The sequence below is a fragment of the Siphateles boraxobius genome, unplaced genomic scaffold (genome assembly GCF_051911475.1).
Source record: "Siphateles boraxobius isolate OS27281-9 unplaced genomic scaffold, OSU_SipBor_1 130, whole genome shotgun sequence".
Lineage (NCBI taxonomy): Eukaryota > Metazoa > Chordata > Actinopteri > Cypriniformes > Leuciscidae > Siphateles > Siphateles boraxobius.
Genome location: NW_027508734.1, coordinates 20,738,562 through 20,764,383, shown reverse-complemented (window position 1 = coordinate 20,764,383; position 25,822 = coordinate 20,738,562). Strand labels below are relative to the sequence as shown.

Sequence of the window (25,822 nt, the reverse complement as noted above, 5' to 3'; positions counted from 1 at the left end):
CATGTGCTGAATTAAATGGTATTAATTGCCTGTATGTTCTGTGAATCTACACTACTTTATGGTTTTTAAATTGGTTTGTTGCGTATAAAAATATATTTCAAAAGAACAGCTGATGAAGTCTTCAACAATCCAGGTCACGCATCATCCATTCATGTTAAATTTGATCAGTCCAATCGTCACACCTTTTCTCATAAACTGAAAGTTTTGTTGTCAGCTACCCACTCTCTGCTCAACTCATACAATACCATAAAATGAAAAATAAATAATCACTTGCTCTCAAGTTGTTGCAGTTTACAAAGGATGTATGCGGTCTACTTTTTACTTAACCCAAGGATGGACAGGCTAGAAATTGTACTTCAATGAGAATAAAATTAAATCGAGTTCAAAAAACTAATATGGCAAAATATTTCAGGATGTGTGATAACTAGAAGAATATGACTAGAAAGTGATCCAGTCACACATCTTCCCCAATGTTAGGTCAGGATTTGAACCAGGGTAACTTTCACTTTAAATAAACAGCTGTACTGTGGTCATGTTTCATCTTGCGCCAAAATAAACATGCATAATGCACCTGATGTTACCTCCCTATTTCAGACATTGAACACATGTACACCACATACTTCAACACTTTATTTACAGGCTGTTCTACATTGAAGTTATCTACATCACACAAATGCACAGATGATGTTTGCTTGAAGGTTGAATTGGATCTCAAATGAATGTAGTTGCTGCAGAAATTAATGGTCTTCATATATAAAAGAATTCCTGACTTTTATAAATTATTTAAATTAAATGAAATGGGACAATGTACGCTCTGGTTTGGGGAGACTAATACGAGTCAGTCACTCAATCAGAAAAATCCCATCCCATAATCAAAGTGTTGGTGTGTTTAAGTGTGACAAAAGTCCTAAGGTCTTGGACCTTACAAAATGTAAAAAATATAAAATAAAATAAAAATTGTAAAATGAGTTTAGATGAGTAAAGTAAAGTAGGCTATATCAACAGCAAAATAGAGAAAGAGCGCGTGCTTTGCTTTTCCAGCCAATAAAAACGCCCTGTTAGTCGACATTTGAGAGAGGGATTTTGGACCGAGGTGTGGTAGAAGTAAGCATGAGAGACATGTCTGATGCACGCATATACATGTTTAATATCAAACTTCCAAAAAAAAAAAAAAAAATACAAGTTAAAACATTAATATTATATTACAGGAAATCCAGTTTCCCGCGTCCCATAAGTCCTGATGTGATTGTGAACACACGGGATCGCATGTGTGAGGTGAGTTTGTTTTAGCCCTGCTTCATCAGTCTCCGCTTCTTTTCACAGCGCACGAACACCTTCTCTTGCGACGGCTCGATATACATGCCGTCATCTGTCTGTGCGCAAAACGAAGTTCTGAAGAGAAAGAGGACTTATGATGAGCTTCAACGTGGGTAGCTTTGTTGTTTTGAATTTTTTTTTTAAAGCACTGTTCAAACACTAGAGGTCGCTAAAGTAACTAAACATGAAATGGAAGCTTGCAAATGGTTTGAAAACCTGGTATACTGCATGGGGCATTAAAAATGTTAGATCATTAAATGGTGCATCCAAGCTTTTAATCTCTAGTAAGCATCGCTTTGACCTCAGAATGTGTGAGCGCGCAGTTTATCACTTGTCAAGCTAACAGTGATCTGCTTTTAACACGCTCACCATCTGTGTTACTGTTGAATAAGTGTTATCTGTCTCCTCTTACACTTACTTTCTCTGGGTCTCTCCAGATTTCACTGTAATCTTCCCCACAGTGAGCTGTGGTCCTCTGCTACCTTTGCCCCAAGGCATCATGGTCTTAACTGTGCTCCACATGTTTGCCCACACAGGGCTTCCCTCCCATGTGAAGCGCATTATCATCAGGTCACCTATATCAGTATCCAGAGTGATGAGGAACGTAAAGGTCTTGTTACCTGAAATCTCCTCAACTCTGAATAAAATGGAGGAACAATTAAGTGATTGTTAAGGACAGTGATTGTTTCATTCAGTTTTTGGATTCCTCTAATAAACAAGCTCAGTCAGTCACTGTATATTAGTCTGCATGAGAGTGACTGTGTGTGCACGCTCTTGTTCAAGATGCTATTTTAGTCCATTGCATTTCTGTTCCCTATTTCATGTTCCCAGCACACATGTATTTCACTCATCCATGCGAAATGAGTTATTCTGATGAGTGCTCTCTGTATGCTATGAAGACTAAATTGAGCAGTTCCCCGTGAAGCGGAGCACGTTACTTTGAGCTTTTAGAGCCCAGAACATGAAACATTAATGATGTTTTTCATCCCAGATGTCATCATTCAGTCTTTCATTAAGGGATCTTTAGCTTCCTTTTAAATCGGGAGCTTCTGGTACTGTCACATTAATTTGAGCGCTTACTTATGAAACAACAATAGTAATAAACCGTACTTGTGAATTCAATTTATTCGTTCATATATTCTTGTATTAATCACTCCACTAAAGGGATTATTTTTTCATAATATAGGCTATATGTTGGTTATATAAGATGGTGGTTAATAGCAAAGAGCTTTTTTAAATGGTCGAAACCTCAAAAGTCCTTACAAAGCTCATTAAATTGATGCTCCCTAACAATTTACTGAGATTATGTTATTTTAATATTCAGCTGTTCATATCAATGTAAATTGCACACTTACAGTGTTATGGGTAAATGTTCACTTTCTCCCAGTGTCCCAGTTAGAGAGACTGTGAGGGTGGGGTCGATCTTATCAATTTGGTTGATGAACTGGATCCTGAACCGATAGTGGAACACTGATGGGGAAGGAAAGTGATGGTAGATTAGCACTGATCATATTTTTCCAAAAATAACTGTAAAACAATTAATTACAGACATCGATTGCTCAAATCCTTTTTTAAATTAGTAACTTTGTCTTGTTTTGCAGCAAAATGGCCAAACATCCTTAAAAAAATAACAACTTTAACTTTGGAGATTTGCATAAGACTAAACAAGATAATACTTATTTTTGGAGAAAAATATTGTTCTATAAATAGTTTTCGTGTGTGTGATTAAATCTAAAAGATTTTGCATTTAAATTAATTTGCTAAATGTATTGGGGAGAGCAGTTTAACAGCTAGAGACCATCTTTTTTACATAACAATAGAAAGTGACTGTTACAAGGTTCTGTTAAGTGTGATAGCTCACTCACATTTGTATGGCATGTGTGAACGGGTTTTGAGGAACAATCTCTTGCTTGTCCAAGTGCGAACTTTCTTGACGTCATAACCCAAAGTGTTACAGCGGTTCTTTCGGCAGTCCAGACAGTAGCCCTTATCGAAGGCCGTGTTGTCGCTGCACTTGTAGGCCATAATTTGCTTGTCTTTGTTCAACAGGGAGTCAATGAAGAGATGCACAGCGCGCTCATGGGCACACTTCACTGTCTGCTCAAATCCTGAAGTTAGATGGACACAACATGAGACTTTAGTGCTAATAAACAGTAATTAATCATAGATCCACTCAGACTTTTAGCTTATCATTCTCAGTTGTGTGTGTGATCTGCTGTGTCTAGATTTAATACAGTGCATTGTGGTGAGTTAGCAGTGATTCAAATACTAGGGTCTGTTCTGACTCAAAAGTTTAGGGTCTGTAAGATTTTTGTGTTTTGATAGATATTAGAAATTGTATTCAGCAAGGATGCCTTAAATTGATCAAAAATGGCTCTAAAGACATTTGTAATGTTACAAAAGATTTTATTTCTCAAAGAAATGGTGTTATCTTGAACCTTCTATTCATCAAAGAATCTACAAAATATTAAGCAGCAGAACTGTTTTCATCATTGATAATTATAGGAAATGTTTCTTGAGCAGAAAATCAGCATATTAGAATGATTTCTGAAGGATCATGTGACACTAAAGTAAATGATGCTGAAAATTCAGTTTTGCCATCACAGAAATATATTAAATTTAAAATATATTCCAATGGAAAACCGTTAAATGGATTAAATGGATTGTGGCAATATACACTACTGTTCAAAAGTTTGGGGTCAGTAAGTTTCTAATGGAATATTAATCCAAAGTTTTAATGTGTCCAGTGGAATGTTGTGATCTACATTGTGTATGGTGGCATAATGGTACGTTAGATCAGTACCATTAAATGATAAATTAATAATTAATGAATAATATTAATACTTCTTATTCAGTAAGGAGGACACATTAAATTGATCAAAAGTGACTTCTACATTGTTAAAAAATCTATGATTTTTTAGGTATTTTGTTTTTGAATATTGTGATCTTTATTGTGTATGGTGGTATAATGGTACGTTAGATCAGTATTGTCTGGTGGAAACAATGAGGAAGGATTGAATTTCTGCTTCAGGTTTTCGCATATAGGGATATTTAATTGCCTGGAGGCAATCTCAGTGGGAGACCAGACCCTATGAGGAATTTGGAATAATTAAGTTGTGAGGATGACAGCTGCTTTTATGTGTCTATACCTTTCATCTGGAAAGCTGTCTTTAGTAGTTAGCCATTCTCACAGTGTCATTAGTGGGATGTTTTGAATGTATCTCATCCTAATCTGACATTCATTTGAGGATGAACCTGCCCCTTTCTCTCTCTCTGTCCATCCATCCAGCCATTCATCCATCCAAGCATCTCACCCATAATCCCGTACTGGGCTAAATGTGCATAAATGTTTTGCACGTGCAGTTGGCACCCTGGTTGAAATATTCCTCCATTGGGGTAGAAGTCCAAGTGGGCAACTGGCTGTTTGATGCCCACACTGAGTCCCATGCGCTGTTGGGTAAATGTATGGATTGCATCCACAAATCTAGCATCCTCAGGTGAGAGTCTGTCAGTATGAGACATTCCCTCAAACAATGGACCTGCAGGATCCAAACCTAAACATACACAAGACAAACTTTAAATATATTACCATTAACCAGGAAATAAAGTTTGTGTCATGTTCTAAGTGTTTGCTGAGAATAAGGATCTTAGATTTTAAAATATTTTTTTTGTTCATATGTATTAACACCATTTATTGGTTGTTTAGACTGACAATAATATCTCACCAGTAATTCTTCCCAAGGTTTTCCCAGACACAGCTAGGTTACTTCCAGCAAATCCAGATATATGAGCACCAAGGCTGTAGCCAATCAAATGGACTTTTCCCAAAGGAAATTGTTTGAAATCCTGTTATGGATAACAGTAGTAAACGTGTTTTCAAGAATTGTTGCAGTTGGTAAACAAAGCTGTGTACAGTGTTGTATAAAAGATTAGAGTCAGTTTTTATTTTATTTTTTTCAATTAATTATTTTATTCAGCAAGGAGGCATTAGATAGATCAAAATGGACAGTAAATATTTCTATTTCAAAGAAGGGCTGTTCTTTTGAGCATTCTATCAATCAAGGAATCCTGAAAAAAATTATCACGGTTTCCACAACAATATTAAGCAGCACAACTGTTTTCAACAAATATAATACTGGTTCTTAGACATACTTCTTGAGCACCAAATCAGCATATTAGAATTATTTCTGAAGGATCATGAGACTAGAGTAATGATGCTGAAAATTCAAATCTGTTATTATTTTCAATTAACATAATATTTCACAGTATTACTGTTTTTACAGTATTTTTGATTTGAAAAAATCAGCATTGGTGAACATAAGAGATCTTAATAAAAAAAAAACATTAAAAAAAACCTTTCTATATGGACAAATCCAGAGATTTTGGTATCATGGCGTCCCATTGAAGAACGTTTAACATATCCATATTCCGTGTCTAGCCTGATATTTTCTAATATACCATAGTACAGTTAAATGTGATTTTGGGCCAATAATCGCTTATTTTTTCACGGTATGGCATAAAGTCCACCAACTTGCCATTTTTCGCTCAATCCCCTATCTTCAACAATCATTCACTTTTAATTGAGAAGAAACCAATTCAGTGGAGCAATAGTGGGGTCTGTGTCCTCAAGGATATCATAGGGGAATAGGGTCTTCGTGCATTCCTTCACCTAGAGAGAGCTTATAATTTACCGGGCACTTTTTTTTTCATTTTATTTTTTTTTCAGTTATGCACAGCAATGCACGCTCAGTGTGTTCCTTGGGGTATTGAGTTGGGGAATCATCCCCTTCATGTAATTTTTGACACTAAGGGTAAAATTAAAGGTATTGTCTCAGAGTTTTATAAGTTTATAACAGCTTCATAGAAGCCTTTATCATTTATCAGACTCTGGAAGACCGATGTCAACATCTCCAAGGACCCAGATTGGTGTGCGGTTTGGTAAAATATTTCTTTATCATCTAGAAACCCTGACCATCAAATTAAACATTTTAGATTAATCCATAGGGCCTACTTAACCCCGCGAAGATTACAGCAAATGAAACTTAGAGACAACCCATATTGTGATTTTTGTCCAGACAATACCATTGCTACTTTTTACCATATGGTGTGGCAGTGTCCAGAGGTCAATAGATTTTGGCATAGCGTTTCATCCATCATGTCTAGTATTATCAAAGGACCCATTCCTCTTTCACCATGCTTGTTTCTGCTCAATGACACGTCGTCTTTAAAGCTAACTATTAACAATAGGCGTCTTCTTTTGGCTGGTTTGACAGCCGCCAAAAAAATGATAGTTTGTCGCTGGAAACCACCACATACATTGTTAATGAGTAAATGGCTCTCTTCTTACCGGGAAATTGCTCAATTAGAGCTCTCTACAGCACGTTTACATTATGCCAAAACCTCTAATATTGACTGTTGGTCAGAGCTATTAGAGAAAATAAATGAAATTATGTAGGTAAGGTGAGACCCATTTTTTTTGCTCTTTGATTGTCTACATCTGATGTCTTACACATGCTGCCCGGGTTGCTTTTTTTTTTTTTTTTTTTTAATTTGCATCTAATGTATACAATATGCAATGTTCAGTTCTGTTAAGTAATTATTATTTAGAATATTGTATTGACATTTGTAGATTCTATAATATGAAGCAAGAAGTCAGGATGTGCTTGATATTTTCACTGTCCAATGTCCTGCTCTGTGTTCTATGATGTTATGCGGATCTCTGTGGATATCATAATGATGGAGGAAGGATGGGCGGGTGGCAATGGGAAAGGGTTGAGAGGTGTATGTGTGTGTGTGTGTGGTTTTTTTTGTTTTTTTTCTCTCTGTTCAATACCTTGAGCGAATCTAGTTGAGGGTTGGAGGGTGGGTTTGGGCTGGGTAGGATATGGGGAGGAGAAGAGAAACTGGCATCAGAATAAGCAACATTTTGTGCCTCTGTTATATTTTTAATGATGATGTAATCAGTCTATTTCTCTCTTGTGAAGATGTTTCCTCTCCAATGTGTAAATAATGTCCAAACCTTTGAACGGTAGTGTGTGTATATATATACCCTTCTGCCTAAACATCCTACTGAAAGTCCTTCAGTTTCATGATGTAGGGATGGTTGTTTGTATTCCTTGTTAAGTTTCTGCAGCCATAACTGTAAAGACATTTGTATTCCCAAACTAACCCTTACCTCTAGCCACCTGAGCAGATGGGCAATGTCCTGTCCCACTATGCGTGTGTTCTGAGCTGCTATAGGATAGTGCTGGTGTGCCAGATTCAGCCAATCAGTGATCACCACATTGATGTTTCCCTCTGAGCTCTTTAGTGCTGATGCCAACCTGGAAATCCAGTTCTCCATCATTCCGTCCACCTACGGGTCAGGGAGGAGGAGTTGATTTTTAATGAACTGCTGCTCTCCAGTTTTGTTTGTAAGTAAAACAAACTGCTGTTTGCAATGCATGCCATGGTCTTTGTGACTTTTGGTACATTTGAACAATTGATGTGTTTTTCTATTAAATCAATGAACTCAACATACCGACCAGCCATGAATGATGATAGCCAGAGGATGGCTGCTATTGAAACCACAAGCGTCCAGTGTGCGAGGCTGGAAAAGCTCAACTGTGCACATGTCATCTATGTATTCCCCATCAGTGTAAAGCCTGAAGACTGATTTAGGCTTATAGAGCATCTTCATTCTCTCTCCAGGCTCAGTGTCTGTTGGTATGGTCATACACAAACTGAAAGTCTCAGACAGTTCATCACTGTGGTGGCCATGTTGTAAAAGGATAAACATCAATGTAGATTGTACAGTAGTTCTGGAATATTTATATTTGTGCATAAACCGCAATGCAATAACCTTGCATTAAAATGATGTTACAAGTGAAAATGAGAGAGAAACATGTTTATATCCCATAGTTCCAGGTGAACTTTGAGCTTGAGTCAAGGCAAAAAAAAAATGTTTACCCACCACTCTAGCTGATTAAATGAGCGTGTTGAATATGACAGTAACACTGTACAATAATGTCTTATTTGTTAACATTAGTTAATGTATTGACTAACATGAACTAACCATGATAAATACATTTGTTACTGTATTTGTTAATCTTTGTTAAATACAGCTGACTATCACTACAAATCCAATCCTCCTTGATATTTGACTTTTTTTCCAAAGAGCATCATTTGCACATTCTGCTTATTTCCACACATACTGTACTTTTTTCTCCGCTTAATATTGACTAGACGTCCTGGTGGTTTTGTTGTTTCCATTTAGATTTAGTTTCTGCAAGCATATTTCCAGTAAGCTTCATTGTGGGCCACATTCTGCATAACATTGTTACATACATGTATAGTGCATGTTACAATACCCCAGTAAATAAAAGGGGAAAAAACATGCTTCATTGTTGGAAAGTTACTTAGAAGATCATTTTAAAGTGATAAATCACCCATACATTTATGTTCTGTCTTAATTTATTCATCAAAATGTTGTATGCGTGTGACTTTATTCTGCAGAACACAAAATATGATATTTTGAGAAAAGTTTCAACTGTTTTCAACCAAGTGAATGTGGTCCAAAACATCATCGGACTAACCAAAATCATTGAATGTATAAAATAAATTATATAAAAATAAAATTCTTGAAAGTCTCTTATTTTAATGCTATTTTAAATAGGAAAGTTATACAGGTCTGGAACAACATGAGGGTGATTGAATGACAGAATTTAAATTTTTAAGGAGAACTATAGAACTATAAGTGTAATTCACCCTCACCTGCTCTGTTACCCCGACATTTCCTTCCATCGGTCAGTTGTGCGATGATCAGACAGAAGGACACGATTTTACTAAGAGTCTTCATTTTCAGGCCACTTCAGGAGCCCACACAGATAATCCAAATATTCCGTGCCTCTCTTTTTCTCAGGCAAGAAAAGAGAGCACTGAGGCGGGTGATAGTCCATTAAAACTGTCTGAGTCTGAGGGGAGGGATCAGTAAATATTCAAATGGAACTGAGCCCAGAGGAAAAGTTATTCTGTTTGACCTTTTGTAGTTTGCAGCCAAATGCTAGCCTGATTGGCTGCATGTTGTTACATAAGAAGCTATGCCACGATTGCTGAAAAAGTGTAGTCAGAAACGGTTCAAAAAGGCACATGCTGACCCATTGCTGATAACATGACTACTCAAATACCATGTCTCTTAACATCATTCAGAAAAGAGGGATGTCCAGTGATAATTTAACTCACTACATGGTTATTTGTACTTTTGCAAGTTTAACATTCTCATAAGTAACGTTGCAAGGACATGTCAACTTATTCTACTGTTACCCTAACCTATAACAGTCTACTAATACTCTGAGTTAGTTGATATCTATCTATCTATCTATCTATCTATCTATCTATCTATCTATCTATCTATCTATCTATCTGTCTGTCTGTCTGTCTGTCTGTCTGTCATCTATCTGTCTGTCTGTCTGTCTGTCTGTCTGTCATCTATCTGTCTGTCTGTCTGTCTGTCTGTCTGTCTGTCTGTCATCTATCTGTCTGTCTGTCTGTCTGTCATCTATCTGTCTGTCTGTCTGTCTGTCTGTCTGTCTGTCTGTCTGTCTGTCTGTCATCTATCTGTCTGTCTGTCTGTCTGTCATCTATCTGTCTGTCTGTCTGTCTGTCTGTCTGTCTGTCTGTCTGTCATCTATCTGTCTGTCTGTCTGTCTGTCTGTCATCTATCTGTCTGTCTGTCTGTCTGTCATCTATCTGTCTGTCTGTTTATCTATCCATCTATCATATCTCTCTCTCTTTCTTTCTTTCTTTCTTCCTTTCTTTCAGATGTGATCATATAGCTCACTGACAAGCACAATGTTGCTAATGTTTCAGTTTAATGCACATCTGCAAAGATGCTGTTATTCACTGTTATAGAATCTGAGAGCATTTGAGTAAACTGGACAGAGGTCATCGTTCACCTAGTAACCTTGCTTTTCCTGACTAAGTCAGGAAGGTGTACATTAAAATGCCAATAGTCTTCCCAATCATAATTATGTTGTTGATGATTTTCTAAATTATAATCAACTTTAAAAAAAAATCTTCTCGTGTGCTTATGGTTGCTTATTTTGTTTTATAGAATGGTTGGCGGATGAACATGCTACAGTCTGATTAGCAGAAACAGAGGTTATATGTAAGCAGAAATCCAGTGGTCTCAGTGAGCTGATGGTGATGGTCAGATAGTGATAATGATTAAATCAGGTCAGATACAGTTGTTTATTTCATCTCTTCCTACTACTATTTAACTTTACCATAGCAGCATGTGGTTTATCCACCGGTCTTCTGCTTATATTGGATATGCTGAGTTGAATTAATGTTTCTCTAAACAAATTAATTCACAAATGTAACATTTGTGCATATTTGCGAAGGCCATTATCATTATCTAAGAAGGTAAATTAGTTTAGATGTGTCTATCTTAGGGAAGGACTAAACGGACTGTGATGCAATACTGTAGAATACAGACACAATGTCTCTAGGAATATAATGGTTGCTGTAGTCTAAATCCTCATTCACAGGAAAACAGACATGAATTGTGTATAACAGTATATGTTTATTTTATGTCAGGTCTACATTAGGAATGACAGTGCAGTTCTGAAACTGAAATTTAAATAACACCATAAAAGACAAAAAAATATAATATGATCTTTTTGAATTGTACAAACAAATGCTATTAATTCAAGTGCCAAGAAATAAATTACTAAGTTAATTTTAAAAAAGAGAAAAAAACATATTAAACATATTTCTTTCCCATAAACAATAGCTACAAAACACCTAAGCTTTGCCTTATGCATTAAAAATGTCACATTAAGCTTTGCTATGCCTGAAATGTGAACATGTCTGAATGTGGTATTCTACACAATACTGCTCCTTTCTCCTTAAAAATATTTTTTTCTACATTTAACACACTGTAGCATAAATACACATCTACTTTTTCTTAAGCTTATATTTAATAATTCATCGCAGGTTTGTTTTTAGCATGCATTGTAACATTTATCCTGTTACCTCATGCATGTTACCTTATCAGCAGTTATGCATGCAGTTAGTTCATATGTTGCACTGATTCGTCTGGACTTTTCATCTTTGAGTAAACAGATTGGACAGTAAAGTACCCTCTTCCTTCGTTTTAGTGAGAGAAAAACATGTATCTGCTGTTATAGGGTTGTCAGATCTCTGTGAAAGTTAAGAAGAAGACAAATAGTAGTAGGATTGGACAAAGGAATGAAGGACATTATAGATACAACAATCCTTGAGTAGTTCAACTCTTTCACTGAGTCTGTACAAAACTGCTGAGAAACCAGTTGGAAATCATGATAATCTTTTACTGGCATTGGTGTGACACTTGTTGATGGTTAAGCAACTGCTGATGCTTTCCATAAAACACCTGATTGTTTCTATTTGCTCCATGTTGATGGTGCTCTTTGAACATTCTCTATAGTTCTACTTCTGTTAAAAACATTAAAATAACTAGAATTATTCATAATTAACACTTGCTGTCGTTCATAACTTCTTGGTTTAATGAGTGTACTTTGGCAAAAGACTCAGAAAAGAGATCTTGAGGAAAAGACAGAGAAGAAGAGAGTTTCTTGCTTGATGTCTATGGTGAAGGAAAAGATACCATACTTTCCCTCTCTTTTCAGTTGACGGTGTTTAATTCATATTTGTCTTTGATGCTGTTGTCATCTTCAAGGTTCTTCTCAGGTTCAGGATGGTGCAGCTCAATCATTAGGAAGTAGATCACTGCCCCAAACACACCTCCCAACATCGGCCCAGCCACTGGAACCCACCACCAGCCATTTCCAGCTCTGAACACACACACACACACACACACACACACACACACACACACACACACACACACACACACACACACACACACACACAAAAAAAAAAACGCACAGGTGAGAATAGAGAATAGGGCTGGGCAAAACTTTGAATGTAAGAATTTTCAAAGAAAAATATAAATAAGATTTTTACATGCAGTATGTGTAGCCAGAGTTTGAACTGGAATGACGGGAAGATGATTTTTTAGGGCATCAAGGCTGCATTTATTTAATCACAAATACAGTAAAAACAGTAAAATTGTAAAATATTATAAACAAATTTAATAATTATTATTTAAATATTTATTAATTAATCATTTTAATATACTTTTTTCATATATTTTAAAATGTAATGTATTCCTGTGATGGCAAAGCTGAATTCTCAGCATCATTACTCCAGTCTTCAGTGTCACATGATCCGTCAGAAATCATTCTGTGATGATTCGGTGTCCAAGAAACATTTCTTTCATTATCAATGTTGAAAGAAAGTTGTGCTGCATAATATGATTAAAAAAAAGTATGATTCTTTGATGAATAGAAAAGTATTGATTTGAAATAGAAATATTTCATAACATTATAAATGTCTACTTATGATCAATTTAATGCATTCTTGCTGAATTATAGTGTGAATTTATTTAATTTACTGACCCTAAAGTTTTTAATGGTAGTATATATACACACATATTATTACAAACACCGTTTTGAAGCAGAATGGTCTGTGAAAATGTCTAGTATCATTTGTTTGCAGATGCCACTTGGATTGATATTTTGCATTTAATGCAATAACATTCAGACATAAATGATTTAAGTAACCAAATATTGCAAAAATCGTCCAAATACTTTGTGTGGCCACTGTATATAAATTAAATGGAAATTTATATAGGTGTCATTTTGCGTATTGGTGATTCATATCTTCTAATGTTTAAAATATGAATGGGATAAAACATTATTTGGGACGTATGCATTTCTTTGAATTTCATTCCATTTTAATTCTACATCAGTTGTAAATTACAATTGTAATTAAGGTTAAAGTAGACTTGATTAGGAATGTGCCTGTACATTACTGGTGTATCTGAAGTGTTGTTCTGTAGTCAGACTGATGGATGATGTCAACACTGTTTTGGTGTCTAGTCTTGCTGCACAGACACTAATGCATTCATTGTAATCTGTGCTTAGTGTGTCACTCCAGTGCTCCCTGTCAGCAGCTCTCTTTCCCTCCCTCAATCCCTTGATCCTTTTATTGGCTACTGAGAAAACAAATGCTCTGTGTCCTTCAACCTGTTCTACAAACAAGTTGGCAAAGGTAACTGTAAACAAATGCATAGCCACTGCATGCAGACACTCTGCATAATCTGTCTTCCAGTTGGAAGACAAATTAAGCAGACAGATCAAGCACTTCCTCACGTAGTCAACTGATATGTGATTTGCTCTTCATGGATGTCACCCTGTGTTTGTTTGTAGTATAATAAATACTTATAATAATAAAAAAAGTAAAAATATACAGAAATATTTGACAGCTGAATGACCAATCAGACTAATCAGTAAATTTCAAGAGATTTGCGTGAATGAGTTAAGGGCTATAGTGTTTTAGAGATTTTTAACTTCGTGAAATTTGTGATTGTAAACACAGCAGTTTTCTGTTTATCCACCTCTATTGCATTATGTTAGACAATTATTTTAAAAAACACTTCATCATTCTTTACTCAGGCATGTGCATGAAATCAGATTATTGTTGCTGTTGAAGAGCAGCAACAAAAACTCTCTCTCTCTGTGACAATGACCTATAACTATGATTGCTAAAGTAGAGTTATAGTGAAAGGCGATAACGTTTTTTTCCCTTTAATAGGAAAAGTTAGAGGAATAAAATGCGTCCCGTCTTTGGTTGTGCCACACTGAATAGTTATGCAAGGAGACTGCCTCACGTACATTTTTAAAATTTCTTCAATATGCAGGAGATACACAAGTGCATTAAAAAATTTATTTGCTCTGTCAGAAGAATGGTGATAGGAATCTATTTGGACTTAAAGTCTATTTGGAGTTTCTAAAGGTACGTAGGTGGGAGGTGTGCCTCTGTTTCTCACATGCTGAATCTTGTGTCACAGGGTAACACTTCTAGGTGTATTGTGTTTTAGTACACACCAATATACAAATTTCTCTATTATATGTATTTTTAATAATAAATTTAAGGGAAGAAGTGGAAAATCCAACCGAACAATAACAGAAAGAGTATGTTGATGCAGCACAGGTTTGTACCTGAACACTTCTAAGCCCCATCCCGCTACAGCAGTGAAAAGCCGTGGTCCCAAGTCTCTGGCAGGGTTGATCGGATAGCCGCAGTTCAGCGCCATGGACACTCCGATAGCCAGGATGCTCAGCCCAATAACCAGAGGCTCCATCCCTTTAGGTGCCCCGATATTCTTCTTATCTACTATGGCTAAAATACAGAGGACCAGGGCACCTGTGCCGATCACCTGTGTAAACAGAGACCAGTGATCAGCAAAACATTCTCATAGAAGTTTTATCTCAAAGGAAAAAATGTAAAATTAATTGTGATAGAAATTTAAAAATAGGAAATAAATTCACATTGTGAGTTTAAAGTCTATTTCATTTAGGGTTTTCTTTTTATTAGTTTTCTTGGTAAAAAGTTCTCCACCACTTATTTCTATGCTTATGATTTATATTTACTGTTCTTTCCTTTTAACTCAAATAATTCAAACCACAAGCTTTAAAACCATTTGACTGTATAATAACCAGTGAGATCTGGTAGTTTGAATAATGAATTACTGTGTGTTACACTCACCTGATCAACAAATCCATTTAACAATGAGAGATCTTCACGTGGATATGAAGCAAAGATACCTGCTGTGGCATTTTGACCAGTAACCAGCAGATGTCCATCAGAGAAATTGGCAAAGGCACCTATGGACAAGATACATTTTTTAAATGTATTTTATGCTGAAAAATGCAAAAAGTTCCTGCAAAGGATAGATTTCAACATCCAACAGCTTTTCAACTATAATATTTTAGAAATGAATTAATAGGAAGTATTAATTGTACTCTCAAATATTAGATCTAATGTCTAATCTAAATCTATCAAAGGTCAAAACAAGCCAGACCATTTAGTTAGAGTTATGTGTCTAATATATAGATGTATGTAAGTATACTTTAGCAGATTGCCATAGAAGAGGAGTCAATAACAGAAGCAATAACATAGAAGTGCACTGAAAACTTACCATAGTACAGACTATAGACCGCACAAGACCCGGCAAAGGCACCAAGAAATTGAGCTGCCACATAGACAGGAAATTTCTTTATTGGGAGTTTCCCAACGACAACCATAGCCAGAGAAACAGCTGGGTTCACATGTCCACCTGCAATAAGATGCACTAATTGAGACACTGCAAACCTTTGATGACAGCAAATCATTTGTATTGGTTTTAATGGTCCACTATTTTATGGTGATTTTGTATTGAATGAGGTTTGTATAAAAGCATGCTGAGTTTTTTTGTGGTACAGATTATTGTCTAATACAATCAAAGGGATACACTGTGTCATTCATTTCAAACTCATTTCAAACAGATATTTGATTTCTCTCGCTGCTAGGTATATGCTCTCACATTCCCCCCTCTTAATCCAGAGAGTTCCTCATAAACACTGTCTACAAAAACTAGTCGAGGAAGTCAATGGGAATTAGGTCTGACATAATCTGGCTGAGTGTTCTGACATCACAGCAGGGCTTAGGAGTAACTCTGTTTTGACATAAGAGCGCTCAGGCCTTTAGAACTGTCTGTGACCTCACCGTACACACCGTTTCAGGTCTCATACCAGAAAAACTGATAAAAAAAAAAGCACTGGACTTTTACTTTCATACATTCTCTTTTTTGAGGACCAAGTCTAAAATTTCTGGTTTTAATTGATTTTGAGAGAATATTTGGGGGATGATTGCAAAAATGTCAATGTGGTGTAACCATCAAAGCTTTGTACCAAATAATTTATCTTGTTTAAAAAAGGTGAAATTCTCAATAAAACACCATATCAGCTAGTTTGACGTTATCTTACATTAGAACTATTTAACAGTAAATAAAAGTAAATGGAACACCATTGTTCTGAATATTATAATTAATTTGGGGAGTCACATTCTTCAGTGTGGTGTAACCACCATTCAAGGAGTCATTTTGTTAATATTGTGTAAGAAGACCATGTGACAGGAAATTATAACACAGAGATGGACCCCCGGTGACACTAACTGCTGCATGCAAATGTTATTAACTTTCTTTAAAATGTGAGATAATTTGACAATTTTAGGGTGTGGTCAGGTATTTTTAAGTATATGTCAAATGGTATGACCCTGGGAATACATTGATAAATCATCATTATTATAAAAATTATTATTACCTTTAAAAATTATATTTTTAATATTACCACCAAGGCCACATGATTACATAGGTGTCCATGATAATGCCTGTCAAATTTGATGCCTGTCAAATTTGAACTGAAATGTCAGATGGTGTAACCGGTTACACCTATTGACTCATATTACAAGCCTTTCTGTTAGGGGCCAATTTAGTCAAATATCACTAGTTTATGATGCTGATTAAAAATGTAATATAAACTAACCTACTATTTGGAACTCAGTGTTCAATGTAACCAATGTAACCTCATTGGTTCTTGCAGAATCTCAAACGTGCTGCGTAACACGAGAATGAACCTCATTGGTTCTTGATGAAGCTTAAACGCGCTGTGTAACACGAGAATGAACCTCATTGGTTCTCGCTGAAGCTTAAATGTGCTGCGTAACATGAGAATGAACCTCATTAGTTCTTGCGGAAGCTCAAACATGCTGTGTAACACGAGAATGAACCTCATTGGTTCTCGCTGAAGCTCAAACATGCTGTGTAACATGAGAATGAGCCTCATTGGTTCATATAGAAGTTCAAAAGTGCTGCGTAACACGAGAATGGACATCATTGGTTCTTGCAGAAGCTCAAAAGTGCTGCGTAACACGAGAATGAACCTCATTGGTTCTCGCTGAAGCTTAAACATGCTGTGTAACATGAGAATGAACCTCATTGGTTCTCGCTGAAGCTTAAACGTGCTGCGTGGTGGTGGTGTAACTGTTTACTGTCAATTGGCATAACCAGTGTTTTTCATAAAAAATATAATTACACAGGAAAATTAATGTGAAATAAAATTTAGTAATCTAGTTTAGTGTAATAACATGGTTTTTAACACTCTTTACATTATTTGTCAAAGATTATTTAGAAAACAGGTGTTTTCAGCATATGACCTGGCAAATATACCAAAAACACATTAAAAATTACATTTAGAGATAACTCTAATAAAATCTATTTTCGTGTGATATATTAAAATGAAGTATTTATTTCTATGAATACAATTACATGCCATCTAGGTGGATAAAATATTTAATATTTCTCATTCTTTGTCAGTTACACCATTTGACACATTCAGGTACATTCAGTCTTAACTTTCATAAAAAATGGTGCAAATCTCATTTTTAATTACATAAAATCAACATAAATACTCCATGTACATTTTTACATACCTGATGCATGCTTTTTAAAACAAGTTTTTACAAGATTTTCTAATTTCTCATCTTGACAAACCTTATTTTTCACTGACCCAAAAAACAGAATTAAATTTTTTTCATTCACAAGAATTATTACATTACAAAAATATATCTCCATTGTGTACGTCACGTAGAGTCAGTTAAAGGCTTAATAATGATGGGCCAGTGCCTACACCTGACTTCACCCTGGGACATATGCTCCAGAAAAGCTCATTAGTTCAATACTGTAGTCATCATCACAGCGTGTAAGATTATCACATTCACAGTCATGTGGGCTGCTGGGGAAACCAACTTATTCATGCACAAATGCACACTTTAAACTGCAGAACTCGGGCTATAACATTGCATACATATACTGCAGATTTATATATTGCTCACTGTACACAGTGAGAAGCGAGAACTGCTGGCATATGATGAGGAACAGATCTGAAGCTCATGACTTGTCACCCCTGATAATTCAGTTGCATGTATCACCAAAATAAAACATGCACAATTGCACAATTCAAACGAATTTATTCTGACGAATAAACCACAGGGTCTTATGCCCCTCAACATATCTTCTCTGCACAACCCGACCTGCAACACAACAAATGTATTATTATTGTTATATTTACTATCCAATTCTATTATTTGATGTAATAATTGTTTTTTAAAGATGACCACGCACTTCAACTATTCACAGGGCTGGTGTGTGTTTACTGTACAACGACGTAACTCACTGCTTAAATACCATAGTACGATGAAGAATTCAACTATCTAGACTGTTTCCCGAAACCGTATTGTTGCAAATTTGTCATTCAACCAAGTTGGTTATTGATGTAACGCAGGCTGTGGAGTAATAACTTCTTTTAACTAATTCTTTTGAGTACAATTAAGGCTGTTCAAAATGATGCCAGATTTTTTGCTATAAATTAACGACATCGCATCTGAGGACTAATTCTCATTGTTCTCAGTTATTCCAAAGCGATCCTTCTTTAGGTTATTTTAAACAAAACCTGAAATTACATTTGCTTGAATTAGCATTTGGTTCAGTAGGCTCATTGGCAAGAGGCTCTTAACAGATGTTGTAAGACATTGTTAGGGTTAGTATTTTATTATTATTATTATAGTATTTTATTTAAATACTAAGTATTTTATTTGTGTAATTTTACTGTGTAATTTTACAGCACATTGGTCAACATTGCGTTGTTTTAATTGTGGTTTATAAATAAATAAACAAACAAAAATGTTGCTTTATTTACAGAATCAATTAAAGACTCCTCCTTACACACTAGAGTAGATTGGAACACAGTTGTATTGCTACTTTTTATGTCAAATAACTCAAATCTCTTGCCAAACTAAAAGATGTAAATGACATTGTATATATTCTAAATAAAATATAGAGATTGTACTGAATGCCAGCTTGCTTATTTTGCTCAAGACTTCGCTTTGGCTCAATTTTCAAATGAGACGTTTTTTCTCTCAAAACAATAAGTTTAGCTCTCGGAACAATTAGTTTCTTGTTCACATCAGACTTGAATTTGGAATGCAATAGGAATCACAATCTTATCAATCATCCAATCAAGGTTGCAAACTAATATATATATATATATATATATATATATATATATATATACATATACAGTATTGACTTTTCCTAGTCAATTATTAACTACTCTCAGAATCTGTATTTACACAGACAAAACTGACATTCTTGTATAGCATAGAAAGCAGTTAGTGTCAATAATAAAGTAGGGGGAAAAAATTTAAATTTGTATAACAAATATTTCCATGGAGAAAAAAACATCTAAACATTCTGACCAGTGTGCATCACACAATGACAGATTTTTTATTTGTTTTTGGTGCCATTGGCCAATTTATTGACACAATAACTAGGTTTTGAAGCATGAATTAAATGTTTTGGGTGAGTTAACACATTTTGCAGACATGCAATAGAGTTGTGACAATTGCACTTACAGTTTCACAAGTTCACACTTACAAAAAATGAGCCAGATAGAGTACATGTATTTGGCGTGCTGTCCGAGGAGAGGGCGCCGGGCTCAGTATTTGGCCCAAACCTAGAGTACACCCCCCCGTATTCCTAGCTGTGGTAGGAACCAGCCAAGAGTGAAGAGTCGGGGTGGTGGAGGGATGCTGAAAACTGTCGAGGAACGTTGCTGTGTATATATACTGTATATAGGCCTCCTCTCATGCTGATAGGATAGACATGATAATTGCTGATGACATGTTGATTGGATACATCATTTAAATGTGCTCCTCCTGAACTTTGTTAATGAAACATCATTTAGAGAATGTTAAGACTGTTTTTGAAAAATGTGCCAAAGGGTTTACCAGGGAAACGCACCCCTGGTAAACTGCAACTCTGTGACAGCACATTCATGTGAGAATATCTAAGTTGCTGATTACTGTGACACTAATGAGAACATATGGGCCAGGGCAAGACATCCTGTGAACATCTAGAGGTCCTTTCTGTGTGCCCTCAGATTCAGGAGGTATGGGTGCCAGAGAGTAAAAGAATAAGCGATATATATCTCCAGAAGCCTTTGAAGAGAGAGAGTGGTTTGCATCTCAAGATCTCTTGTAGGTTTCTTTTACATACAATATATGAATGCACAACACATGAACATAGGACATGCTTTCTGCGAGTCTAGATTTAAGCTACTACTCATTCGAAAACGAGATTATCTGGAGTCTATTCAACTGAGAGAGCAGTGAGGTTAGTGTAGTCAATTATTGCCAATAATGTTTTGCCACTTTGTCTTATCGTGTAAATGTGCTCTTATTTTTTGTTGTTGTTGTTGTTGTTGTTGTTGTTGTTGCTTCTCATTAAAAGAAATTCCTGGAATCCTCAGCATTATTGTAACACATTATAATAAAAGCTTCACCTCACCATAATCCTTGAGGAATTCACTTAATGAAGGCCAGGCATACGTTTCCAATCTGGCCATCAAACCCGACACACGCCTCTGCTTGACACTAAGCCTTATGCAAGGTTTAAGAACATGTAATTGAGCCATCATTTCCTCCTCCCCCTGTCCATCACTACAGTATATTTTTGAGGACCCCCCCCCCAAAAAAAATAAAAAATGACAGAGAAACCAAGCACCTCAAATACAATAAGCACAAGGTTTTCCTCCTCCATTATGTCGTTCATTAATCCTAAAATTTGTATCGAAGCACAAGTCTGTTATGCACTGAAGCAAATCCGACCTTCACTCTCTTTCTCTTTGGGGTCAAAGGTCAAGATGGAATACTCAGCATGGGGAATATTGGATCCAGCTGTCTAAGGCTTATTACTGCATGAAATGATTTTTCCGCCTCACAAGCCATTTTACTCCTTTGACCAGGTTTACAGTAGGTTTTAATTGAATAAACACACATACACTCCAAATGGAGGAATAAATTGAGCTGTATATGTGGTATCGGTTATAGTACGGATATTGTAGTGTTGCATATGGCTTATAGGTGAGTACATCGCTTGTTTGTTGAGCATGATCAAAGATCACAAACGACTGTGAAAAACAGTCCTGATGGATAGCTAAATATGACCTTTGAAATTAAAAGATGCTTTGAACTTTGAAGCTGTCCCAGTGCCTTTTCTCAATCACCTGAACATGTATATTGGAATAATTTCAACAAGTGAACTGCAAAGTTCCATTAAATTTGTGTATTATTTTTGATAGCAGACTATTTAGGTAACTGACTGTAAGGTGAATTGAAGTTGTATATACGTTATCTTCTCTATTGGCCAGTGTGACGAGTTACCTGACACGCCTCCTGCCATGTACACAGCAAGCATCACCCCTAGAGTAAAGCCAAAGTGGATGGTGAGATCTTCTCCACCTGTGCCTCTGCTCAGGACTTTTTGGGCCACTGAACCACAACCGAACAGCTGTAAACAGGAAATAGGCAGAGAGAAGACAATTTAGGAAGACAATTAGTGGAAAAAGCTACCGCCATGTAGATAGGAAAAGCACTCTCTTGTTGTGGAGCACTTATTCAAAACTAATTAGTATAGCAGCTTGTTCAAAAGCTCAGTCCATTATGGTCAGGGCGGTACCCCAAAGCAACTAAATCTGTCATGGTGAATCAAAATCTTTTCACTTAATTAACACCAGTAGAACACACTGTAGAAAAAGTCTGTATATTTCATGTTTTAATATCTAAATAAAAAAATTAAATATATATATTATAAGTAAAAGAAGATTTATGATATTACTCATCAAAGCATCAGGTAGTCATTTTTGTAGTCAAATGTATTTCTCTTTAAAGTAATACTGCATGGGGCATGTTGTTTGTCTATATGGGATAAGTTGTCAAACCAAGTTGTCAAACCAAGACATGACAAAATTTTAACAGTTAAACAATTATGAAACAGAAACACACACCAGTTCACAAAACTGCAAAATGTAAATGTACAATACAAACAAATAAATGTATAACATTTATTAAATGTGACAGCTTGTAACAGCATCTGACTTTATGAAAAATACATTTGTCCTGAGAATAAATCTTCTTTTACTTACAATATATATTAAATATATTTAATTTTTTATTTTTATTTAAAATGAAATATACAGACTTTTTCTACAGTGTGTTCTACTGGTGTTAATGAAGTGAAAAGATTTTGATTCAGCATTTAGTTGCTTTGGGGTACCGCCCTGACCATAATGGACTGACCATAATGGACTTTACAGTTAAAAAAATAAACACCTTTATAATATATAGCAATAATAAAATAATCCTATTATTATTGGAACTTTATTTTGGGGAACAGAATTGCCAAAAAATCGTTGCCACAAATTGACAACTTTGAAAGGGGTTTGAACAAGGTGCTTAAGAACTAACATACAAAACCACTGCCAGAGAAAATGTCTATTTGTACTTTTTACACAAATCCTTATACAGTAGTTACTGAGATCAAGTCCTTGCCAATTTAAACAGCCATATCCCATTAAATAGCCATTAGAATTGACCAATAAGAAGCATAACATAAGAAGACACTACATCACAACAAGTTTACATCACTCAAGGGTGTTGCATTTAATGCAATGCGTTTAGTCTAAAATGTTATGTTTACATACAGCTGCTATAACCATACTAATATGTGGTTTATGTTAAGAGCTTATTTAAATCGAAAGAATGTCAACCTCAACACCCCCTATACAACAAGAATGAAATAAGTTGACAGACTGATTTATTATTAAACTAAAAAATGGACACAAAACAGTCCATTACACTTGAAATATTCATTATAATTCTGATGCATTATCAAACTGTGTGGTTAATCTCAGTTTTACAAGTTCTGAAGTTCTGATAGGCAAAAGACTTACTATTAATACGAATGTCCCCAGTAATTCTGCCAGAAACTCTCTTATTATGTCCCGTCTCAACATGCATTTGCCCCTCAATTTTCTGATGTTTTCGAGCTCCATAGTTTCCCCGCAAGTGAGATGTGATGTCCGGACAAACAGTTGAAGAGCTGAGCCCGCTGGAGTTTGAGTGTCTTAGGCTTTAACCTTCCCCGCCCCTCCTGCTGCTACTTAGATGTCATTAAACACACTGACAAGACAGGTTGGTGGTTCCTCTTTGCTCTCATTCTATCCATCCCCTTCGTGCCGAGACAAATACGAGTTCGATCAACTAGAAAATATCATTAGCCTACGTGGCTTATTTGTTCAACTATCGTTTGCGAAATTAACGCTACAGAAAAGACGAGTTCTCTGAGAAAACGTTCAATTAATCTTTGTTTACGAGGTGTAAAAAAATATTTTTAAAAATCAAACATTTATAGCTTTTTAATTAGAATGATTAACAGAAGTTGGAGTTAACCAATTAAGCTAATACACTCCATTTCAGTTCAACAAAGAGACGCTGATTTTTTTCTGTCTGGGAAAAAGGGAAAAAATATCCCAGTATAATATATATATATATATATATATATATATATATATATATATATACACATACACATACACATACACACACACATATATATGTATATGAATATATATATATATATATATATATATATATATATATATATATATATATGGTATAAATGCAGTTCATTAAAAAATTAATATAGGCCTACATTTACTGTTTTTGTTGAGCTTTAACAAAAAAGGGTAAAAAAAACCGAGAAAAAAAAGATGCAATATTTTATTACTTTCTTTTGATGTTGACGCAATATGTATTTACATGCAAACGTATCATTTTTTTAATTATCATCATTATCATTTATTTGTCAATGACCTACAGAACATAGGACTACGTGAACTGAAAAACACATGCACAAAAAACAGCCACAACTAGGTATTTTTTAATTTAGTCTCGAAATATAACATAGCCTATCAGTGTTTTGCATAGCCTACTTGTTATTCATTGGGATTTCTTATTCTTGTAAATTCTTCTCATTGAGAGAAGCGTTCCAGCGCAGCTTCAACTTGTAATGCGTATATTTGTCCACCGGGTGGAGCTGTTTGACAAAGTAAAAACAAAGAGGGCCAGAGTTGGCGTCCCATGGCTGTGGTGTGAACAGAAGAAGCGATAGGATGGTAGCGATATGTTTTGTTTGCATTAATCACTGTCACTTGTTCTGGGGGTGTCGTCTTTGATGTGAGGCAGACACTGTCAGTGCTGCGAAATGAGGGGGATGTGCTGATGGAGAAAAAGCACCCCAGTGGGTTCTAACAAATTATAACACCCCGTCCCCTTCATCATCTTAACAGCCCTAGGTCCCTTATGTCACACATAATAACTGTAGGCTGGCCATTAAAAAAATAAAATAAATAATAATAATAATAAAGCCTAGGCCTACTATAGGCTATTAAAATAGCCTATAGTAGGCTGTAGGCCTTTAGGCAAATTATTTAATTGTAGATGACATAACACTTTAAACTATTGGGTTTTTGGATTGCAAGTCTTGCCTTTGCAGGCCATCACACCTATGTTTTTTAAGTCCATAAGAACGGAATTCACTAAAGGCAGTTCGATATTTTTTCTCAATATTCTTAATTCTTTAGTTAGTTAATAGTTAGTTAATAGCATGACACAGTGAGAGCAACATTATTTTTTATAGCAGGACTTGATTGGGCCTATACGGTTTTATAAACAGGCTGTTATGTAGGATTTTACTTGAATTTGTGATTGTATCAACCGAATATAGTTGAGTTATAAACGCTCTACAACATCCAAGATTTCTTCGACTAGAAACCATGTAGGCTAAGTGTGAAGGCGATTATTTGTTTTATTTATCTGCGACATAATCGTAGATGTTTTTGTCGTGATCCGGTGTTTTCAAGAGCTTCCTTATCCAGCAGTTACATAGTGTTAGTGTGAATGTCTGTGTTGGCTAATCCTTTAAACCACAAACTCTTCGAGAGTGTTAATAGCCCTTTTAGATACTACTCTTTAATGTTTATTGGACAGTCTGAGGTAAATGCTATCAGAGTCCTGACGCTGCAGGAGGGTCGACGAGGAAATAACCTGTGATCGCTTGATAAATAACATTCCGACGGGATAGATATGAATCTGTGAGAATCAAAAGGGTAAACGGCCCTGGTCAAAGAACAGTTTGTTCATGTGGCAGTTTGAGAACCCTAATGGAGAGAAACATTGGCTAGCTTTTATTTAATAGCCTACTTGTAGCCTATTGTTAATTTCAACAAGCTGTCAGAGAAGTCTTCAAAATACATATATTAAAAAGATTAAAAAGAAGAATCGATTAATGGTCTAGTGTAGAATTTCAGTCCAGCAGACTGAGTTTCATATCTAACGTTTACGCAGCGCATGGAAAATGTATTATTTTTAACCTTAAGAAAACTTGGTGATGAAAAAAAATAATCATGATTTGTAAAAAAAAAAAAAAAAAAATTTTTTATTGAAAAACATCTTAAAATAAGATTTTAAGCTTGGATACGGTCATATTAGCCTAAATAAATGTGTTATTAAATAGACTATAATTCTTTTACCTTTAATATTCCCCTTGAAAACTAGTCTTTGTTAACATTTAGGCTAGTTGTGTTGTTCTGTTAGAGAAATAATAAAATCATAGACTATTTTGACAAATCATTTAGATTTTTAC

The 25,822-nt window shown here is 35.5% G+C and overlaps 2 protein-coding genes across 5 annotated transcripts; both read right to left on the bottom strand.

The window, feature by feature from the left end:
- Positions 1-608: 608 nt before the first annotated feature.
- lipca (lipase, hepatic a) lies at positions 609-9,235 on the bottom strand. 2 transcript variants are annotated; one of them, XM_077228582.1, is made up of 9 exons: positions 9,070-9,235; positions 7,838-8,016; positions 7,493-7,672; positions 5,043-5,163; positions 4,632-4,871; positions 3,183-3,425; positions 2,673-2,787; positions 1,736-1,954; positions 609-1,392 (listed from the first exon to the last, which is right to left on the bottom strand). In XM_077228582.1, the coding sequence occupies exons 1-9, from the start codon at positions 9,152-9,154 to the stop codon at positions 1,287-1,289; spliced, it is 1,488 nt and encodes a 495-aa protein (XP_077084697.1). In that variant the 5' UTR covers positions 9,155-9,235; the 3' UTR covers positions 609-1,286. The 2 variants fall into 2 exon arrangements, with proteins under 2 accessions (XP_077084697.1, XP_077084699.1); XM_077228584.1 differs by lacking the exon at positions 9,070-9,235 and having other exon boundaries at positions 7,838-8,643.
- Positions 9,236-10,859: 1,624 nt separating this feature from the next.
- Positions 10,860-23,373, bottom strand: aqp9b (aquaporin 9b). Of its 3 annotated transcripts, XM_077228586.1 has the most exons (7): positions 23,070-23,296; positions 21,502-21,628; positions 15,383-15,520; positions 14,950-15,068; positions 14,403-14,620; positions 12,304-12,368; positions 10,860-12,131 (listed from the first exon to the last, which is right to left on the bottom strand). In XM_077228586.1, coding segments are annotated over exons 1-7 (771 nt in total). In that variant the 5' UTR covers positions 23,172-23,296; the 3' UTR covers positions 10,860-12,129. The 3 variants fall into 3 exon arrangements, with proteins under 3 accessions (XP_077084701.1, XP_077084700.1, XP_077084702.1); XM_077228585.1 differs by lacking the exon at positions 12,304-12,368 and having other exon boundaries at positions 23,070-23,373; XM_077228587.1 differs by lacking the exons at positions 10,860-12,131; positions 12,304-12,368 and adding an exon at positions 12,478-12,643 and having other exon boundaries at positions 23,070-23,295.
- Between the last annotated feature and the right edge of the window lie 2,449 nt (positions 23,374-25,822).